Genomic DNA, 7,120 nt, shown 5'->3' on the forward strand with positions numbered 1-7,120 from the left:
TATATATATATATATATTCTCCCTCCCCTTCGATTAACTGGAAGGCGGACGTTAAACGATGATGATGATGATGATGATGACATACACACACACACACACACACATATATATATACACACACACACACATATATATATATATATATACACACATATAGACTCACACACACATATATGTACACATACGCAAATACACAGAGCTGTGTTAGTGTTAATATATTTAATGCAGAATGTATTATTACACACACACAGTGATGCAAGCATGGATGAGTGATTAAGAAGCTTGCTTCACAGCCTTAAAGTCCCAGGTTCAGTCCCACTGCGGGACAAATGTCTTGGGTTGACCCGAGAGTGTGGATGGTGGAAACTGAGTAGAAGCCTGCTTAGGGGTTACTGTAATATTACACAGTGTCATGTTGATTCATCCTAAGAATTATATTAATGGTAGATGTCTCAGAGGAATACTCAGCCATATTGCATGCTAATTCAATGAGTGGATAGTTTTTTTATTTGTTTCAGTCATTTGACTGCGGCCATCCTGGAGCACCGCCTTTAATCAAGCAATCAACCCCAGGACTTATTCTTTGTAAGCCTAGTACTTATTGTACCAGTCTCTTTTGGCCGGACTGCTTAGTTACGGGGATGTAAACACACCAGCATCGGTTGTCAAGCGATGCTGGGGGGACAAACACAGACAGACAAACACATACATACACACATATATATATATATATATATATATATATATACGATGGGCTTCTTTCAGTTTCCGTCTGCCAAATCCACTCACAAGGCTTTGGTCGGCCTAAGGCTATAGTAGAGGACACTTGCCCAAGGTGCCACGCAGTGGGGCTGAACCCGGAACCATGTGGTTGGTAAGCAAGTTACTTACCACACAGCCACTCCTGCACCAAAATATGAAAAAATTAATTATCATTATAATTGTTTTAGTATCTACTTTCCCTGCTTGGATGGGTCAGACATGACTACATTGGGGCAAAGTCTTCCTGACCCCAACCTTCACCTGTTTCAAAGCAAAGAAATAACCCCCCACCCCAGTCTCTCAAACAATCAACAACTCAGACAGGGTTACATGGAGGATGGGAAACAAACAACATCATTCTTATGAAGTGTGAGCATTTTCTGTTTACAACGTGTGTGCAACATATCAAGAAGTCTAGGTTGTAATTAACCTCCAGGTGTTCTCGTTAGTGGCTTATAGTTGCAACCTGTTATTTTAGAACATGGCTAGAAATAATTAACTGACATGTTTTGTTGTGTGATATATGTAGCTACCCTTGGGTCAATGGGAACTGAATGGGGAGGAATTTGTGAAGCCAGGATTAAGTACAAACTAAAACTTAATCAGAATAAGTGTGGTGAACACCTTGGGGAAAGGGGTCGTTTAGAGTGTTTCAGCAGAGTATAATTTGAGAAATTATAGTTGAAATGGAAGTTAATTCTAGATCAAACATGACGGAGAACAAAATAATCCATGTAAAAAAAAACAAAAAAAAACATGAAAATATTCAGAAAAAAAAATCCACAAAGTAAATAAAATAGAATATAGTGAAGCAATTAGTATCTAGAAATTAATATCATTATCGTTTAACGACCACTTTCCATGCTTGCACAGGTCAGATGGAATTTTTTGAGGCAGGTTCTTCTATAGCCAGGTGCCCTTCCAGTTGCCAACCTTTACCTAAGGCAATGTTTGTCCATGGCCAAGAATGTTTATCATCATCATCATCATCATTGTCATCGTTTAACGTCCGCTTTCCATGCTGGCATGGGTTGGATGGTTTGACTGAAGACTGGCAAGCCAGAAGGCTGCATCTGGCTCCAATCTGATCTGGCAAAGTTTCTACAGCTGGATGCCATTCCTATCACCAACCACTCCGGGAGTGTAATAGGTGCTTTTTACATGCCACCGGCTTGGGAGCCAGTCAGGCAGCACTGGTATCAACCATGCTCAAATGGTGCTTTTTATGTGCCAGTGAAAGACTGAAAATGAACAACACAGCTTATATGGTCACGATGCTAGTTTACAACCCTCACATGATGTGAAGACAAGGGTTGATACACATGCGCACACACTGCTTTTAGTTTCCATTGACCAAATACACAGACAAGGCTTTGGCCAGCCCTAGGCTAAAGTAGAAGACACTTGCCCAAGGTGCCATACAGTGGGATTGAACTCAAGGCCACATGACTGTGAAGCAAGCTTCTTAACCACACAGCCATCCCAACATCTAATATATGGTGTAATAATTAAACACAATTATTAAATTCTAAATGACACAACACAGAGAGGGGGGGAATGTGCAAAGCTGAAAAAAAAAAATGATGACAAAATTTAGCAGAGACAACCACAATAATCAGAGGTAAGTGAAACGAAAACAACCAGGTAGGTAGGTAGGTAGGTAGGTAGGGCTGCAGTTGGTACAAATCGAAGAAGACAAAGCTACACACACAATGAAGGGAGGAGGCTGAGGCTACAGAATGAGCGGAACTAACAGCAGACAGAAATACAATAAAGATGTACAACAGTCATTTCGAATGTGCTGCGAGTAGGGGGAGGAAGAGGAGGAGGAAAGAGAAATCTGGAGAACAACCTCTAAACCTTAACTGGAAGTGGTAGCCATAATAGGAGTGTCGTGTTAAAAAGATGATACAAGTGTTGAGACCAAGTGCTTCATTATCTCACATGTTGATGCTATTCACTAAACGAGTCTGTGGAACAAGAGAAGTTGGTTAGAAATGAAATTTTAGACATTGGAACAGTTAAATATGCAATCTATAACACAGCCATTAAATTTCAAAATACAAATCTTAAAAAGAGAAAATGTTGCAAACATACAGCGTAGGTGTTTATGAAAGGGTCCCTATACAGAGTGTTTATGAAAATCCTGCTCTTTATGTAAAAATAACCTGCTTTATATATATGTTAATAAAGAAACAACTGCTATTTATATATATAAACATCAAGAAAGTGTTTATAAAAGAGTTAATCTGTATATTAATTTAAGCATTCATAAAAAGTTTGTAGACGCATAAAGACATTTATAAGAAACCTGTTACCTCTACATAATATAAAAATGTAAATGCTTTTTAAACCTGAAGTGATTTCAAAGGGTCACGGCTTAGCTCTGATTTTACCACATCACTGAGATTCAATGCATCAACCACATTTGAGCATGGAATTATTTGTTCCATTGCTTCAACAGCCAGTTGTTCAAGTGCTCTTAGCTTAAGCTCCTTAATCATCAATCCACTCAGTGTTACTGATAGAATATTAGGAAGTTTATTCACCAATTCTTGTTTGACATAACTTTCCACTATTCACCAAATTGGTTCAATTGGATTGAACACAGGACTGCAGGGCACCATTTGTTAAACTTTACACATTGAAAACTGATCTTCATTATGAACTTGCTCCATTTCAGAATGAGATGGGGGCATTACCAATTACCAGAACTACTGATCTGCCATATTCTTTTCTCTAGGCACAAGGCACAAATTTTTGGAGGAGGGGCCCAGTCGATTAGATCAACCACAGTACGCAACTGGTACTTAATTTATCGACCCCAAAAGGATGAAAGGTAAAGTCGACCTCTGTGGAATTTGAACTCAGAACGTAAAAAGACAGACGAAATACCGCTAAGCATTTTGCCCAGCGTGCTAACAATTCTGCCAGCTCACTGCCTTACTGATCTGCCATAGTGACTAAATGTCTTGATTAGGCAATGCCTCATCCATTCTTGGCATCGCTTCCATAAGACCCCACATTCAAAGAGCTGGATGCTCTTCCTGATGCCAACCCCTTTACAGAGTGTACAGGGCACTTTTTCTCGTGACACCAGCACTTGTGAAGTGGTCAAGAAAGGAAAAGAAAACAGACCCCATGATTGAATGAGTGTGTATTTGAGAGAGTGGGAGGTGGCTTTATGCTAACTGACCTGGGGTCAAACAACAAATTCCACACTGAAATACAAGACTTCTGACAATGATGAAGAATGATCAAACTAAGAGATGACCAATGAAAGACAGATCCCATCATGGTCAGTGTTAACAGAATGAAGAGGGGCACTAATTAGCAGAAGAGAATAAATTAATGAATTACCTTTGAACATCATTAGTGGCTTCAGATGAAAACTCCTTTGATTTCAAATGGACACTTGATAGTGAACCTTCACCTCTTACTAGTTCACTCTTCTTTCTCTGCATTGATGTCGAAGAAGACATGTGCCGTCTTGATTTAAACATTAACTTGCTATTATGAAACGAACCTTCGGCTGACCATGTGTGGTTATGATTTAAATGAAGCAATGAACGTTGCTTATCATTACCACTGGACACAGATCGGCTTAAGCCAGTTTTAACCGCATCTTTCTTGTCATATAGGGAGTTACTTTTGACTGGTTTGGAGAAGATGGCAGGTGAAATTGAAGACTGGGAACAGAAAAAAATTGACACTCAAGTAATCAAGACAAATCTAAAGTAAAAAATTAAATTTTCTCTATAGAAAAATAGACAGCAGTAAAGACTCTAAAACCACTTCATATATTCATACAGAACCAGGTGAAAAGACAAACAGACAAATAAACCAGCAAAAGATTATTATTCAAAAATTTTTTCCAAGTTTATTTATCTTTTCACCTGACACTGTATGAATAGATGAGGTGGTTTTAGAGTCAAGTTTTAATTGCTATCTCTGGCATGATGGTATCTCTTAGATACTCTTAATTATAATTTTAATAATTAATACCTATAAGCACCATTCAAGTGTTATCATTGCCAGTGCCGCCTAACTGGCACTCATGCCGGTGGCATGTAAAAAGCATGCATTACACTCCCGGAGTGGTTGGTATTAGGAAGGGCATCCAGCTGTAGAAACTTTGCCAGATCAGATCAGAGCCTGGTGCAGCCTTCTGGCTCGCCAGTCCTCAGTCAAGCCGTCCAACCCATGCCAGCATGGAAAGTGGACATTAAACAACAATGACGACGATGGTGATGATGATTTCCGTGTTGTCTTGGGTTGAATAGCTTAACAGGATTCACCGAACTGCAAGGCTGTGTCAAACCCTAATATCAGTTTTGGCATGGTTGCTATAACTGGATGCTCTTCCTAACACCAACCACTTTACAGTAGGTGCTGGGTGCTTTCTTTCATGCCACCTTACACTTGTGGGGTCACCAAAGTAACTTGTAAGACAGAAAGAGGAGCAATTTCAATTTGAAGCAGTAATTTCTGTGTGTGTGTGCCAAGGGGCTTAGAAACACATTTTTGAAATTATAATACTTACGTTTTTGGAGATATCTGACTTTGCTCTCTGAAGTTTAGAGTCAATGGGTTTATTCCGAGATGTAAGCCTAGTGGTGTGCTTTGGAACACTTTCAGAACACACATTGTAACTAATGGGGTTAATTTTGTTGTGCTGAAGCCGTGTACTTCTCAGACTAGCCAAACTTGGTGACTCAGTGCTGTTGGGAAGAGTGAAAGAACCTGAAACTTTGGTTTCAGATGTCGTAGACTCTTCTTCCTTTTTGTTGTTTGCTACATTGCATTTTCGGGAACAAGATGTTAACCGGGAAGAAACTGGAAGGAGGAAGAAACGAACACGAGATATTACTACAATTTCAGTCGTCAATAAATTCGTGAATAAATTCGAATTTCAGTTCGACTATACCTCTGTATGTGTGTGTATACACGCACATATATACACATACATATATGTATACTACACATATACACAAACAAACACATGCACACAATATATATATGTGTGTGTGTGTGTGTACTATATTAAAACAGTTTGATTCGGTTTCCATACAAGAACACGTGCCAGTGACACATAAAAGCACCCATGTGACATGCAAGAGGCACCCACTACGTTCTTAGAGTGGTTGGCATTAAAAAGGACATCCAGCTGCAGAAACCAATCCAAATTCAGACTGGAACCTGGTACAGCTTTCCATCTCACCAGTTCCAGTCAAGCCATCTAACCCATGCCAGCATGGAAAATGGACGTTAAACGATGATGATGATGATGATGATGATGACAGACACACAGCTGAGTGGTTAAGAAGTGACTTGTCTTAGTTGAATGAAGGGGTGGACCAGAGGCAATCACAGGTGAGTAGGTATGGAAGGACAAACCAAAGGCAGTCACAGGTGAGTGAGTATCAAAAAAGTTACTCAGTAGAATAGATTTTCCAGTGGACCAAATCACACCGATTAACCCAGTGTTTTCCTGTAACTTGTGGAATTAACTGAGGGAGGGGACCAAGAAAAAAAAAGCAAGAGAAATCCTACCATCTTTTAATGGACGCAGTTCTTTCTTGCCAGAGTTGAGATTTTTTGAAACTGTTTCTGATGTTGTTGAGAGTGAGTTTAATAAAATACTGTCATTAGAGTTGATTTTGTTACGTGAAGAGGAGAAATGAGAAAAGCTGAAAAAGAGAGAAATCATGTAAGTCTAAAATGTAGCAAAGAAGACAAGCAAAAAGAAAAACAGATAAATATAAATATATCAAACCAAAAAAAGATCAAGTAGAAAACTTGTTTCCATGGATATTGAAAGAAAGAACTGCTGCCATCAGACATAAGGAGATCTATAGGATTCTAAAGATGAGAATTTATAGATAAGATGTCATTATTTTTTATAAGTTAGTGAATGGAGGAGAGTCTGCCTCTCAGACTATGGTACTGGTGTAGGTGGGGTTTAGTTTGAATTTCCGTGGTTCTGTGTCTGCAGGGAAAGAATTACAAGGATGGAATTCTAAGGAGCTTCTGTTCTAGGAAAGAAGGATTGTAAGAAATGTCAAGTGTGGGATCTGGGAGGTGAGATACAGTAAGGAGAAGGGTATGTGGCTAAGTGCTAAGTGGAGAAGGGTATGTGGCTAGCTAAATGAAGAGAAAAGAGATTAATGTCTCTGTTGTTAAAACAGTGTTTTAAAAACAAAAAATGGGAACCAAACACTGCAATACTGATGGAAGAAGTGTGTGGACCACAAATGAGACTCTCCTGAAAAATAAACTTCACTTGGTCACATTCGATAAGAGTGTCTTGGTCAGCCTATGATAGAATATTAGGAAGTTTATTCACCAATTCTTGTTT

At 39.1% G+C, this 7,120-nt stretch overlaps 1 protein-coding gene across 1 annotated transcript in view; it reads right to left on the bottom strand.

Moving 5' to 3' along the window:
* The window catches only part of LOC106876276 (cytosolic carboxypeptidase-like protein 5), a 34,220-nt gene that overhangs the window by 3,933 nt on the left and 23,167 nt on the right, over positions 1-7,120 (bottom strand). Inside the window, exons 10-13 of the mRNA XM_014924769.2 lie at positions 6,539-6,624; positions 6,316-6,452; positions 5,306-5,598; positions 4,123-4,451 (exon numbers count right to left, since the gene is read on the bottom strand). Coding sequence (XP_014780255.1) covers positions 4,123-4,451; positions 5,306-5,598; positions 6,316-6,452; positions 6,539-6,624 — 845 coding nt within the window. The remainder of the gene's footprint in view (positions 1-4,122; positions 4,452-5,305; positions 5,599-6,315; positions 6,453-6,538; positions 6,625-7,120) is intronic.

The sequence above is a fragment of the Octopus bimaculoides genome, chromosome 10, assembly GCF_001194135.2.
Source record: "Octopus bimaculoides isolate UCB-OBI-ISO-001 chromosome 10, ASM119413v2, whole genome shotgun sequence".
In the NCBI taxonomy this organism is placed as follows: Eukaryota; Metazoa; Mollusca; class Cephalopoda; order Octopoda; family Octopodidae; genus Octopus; species Octopus bimaculoides.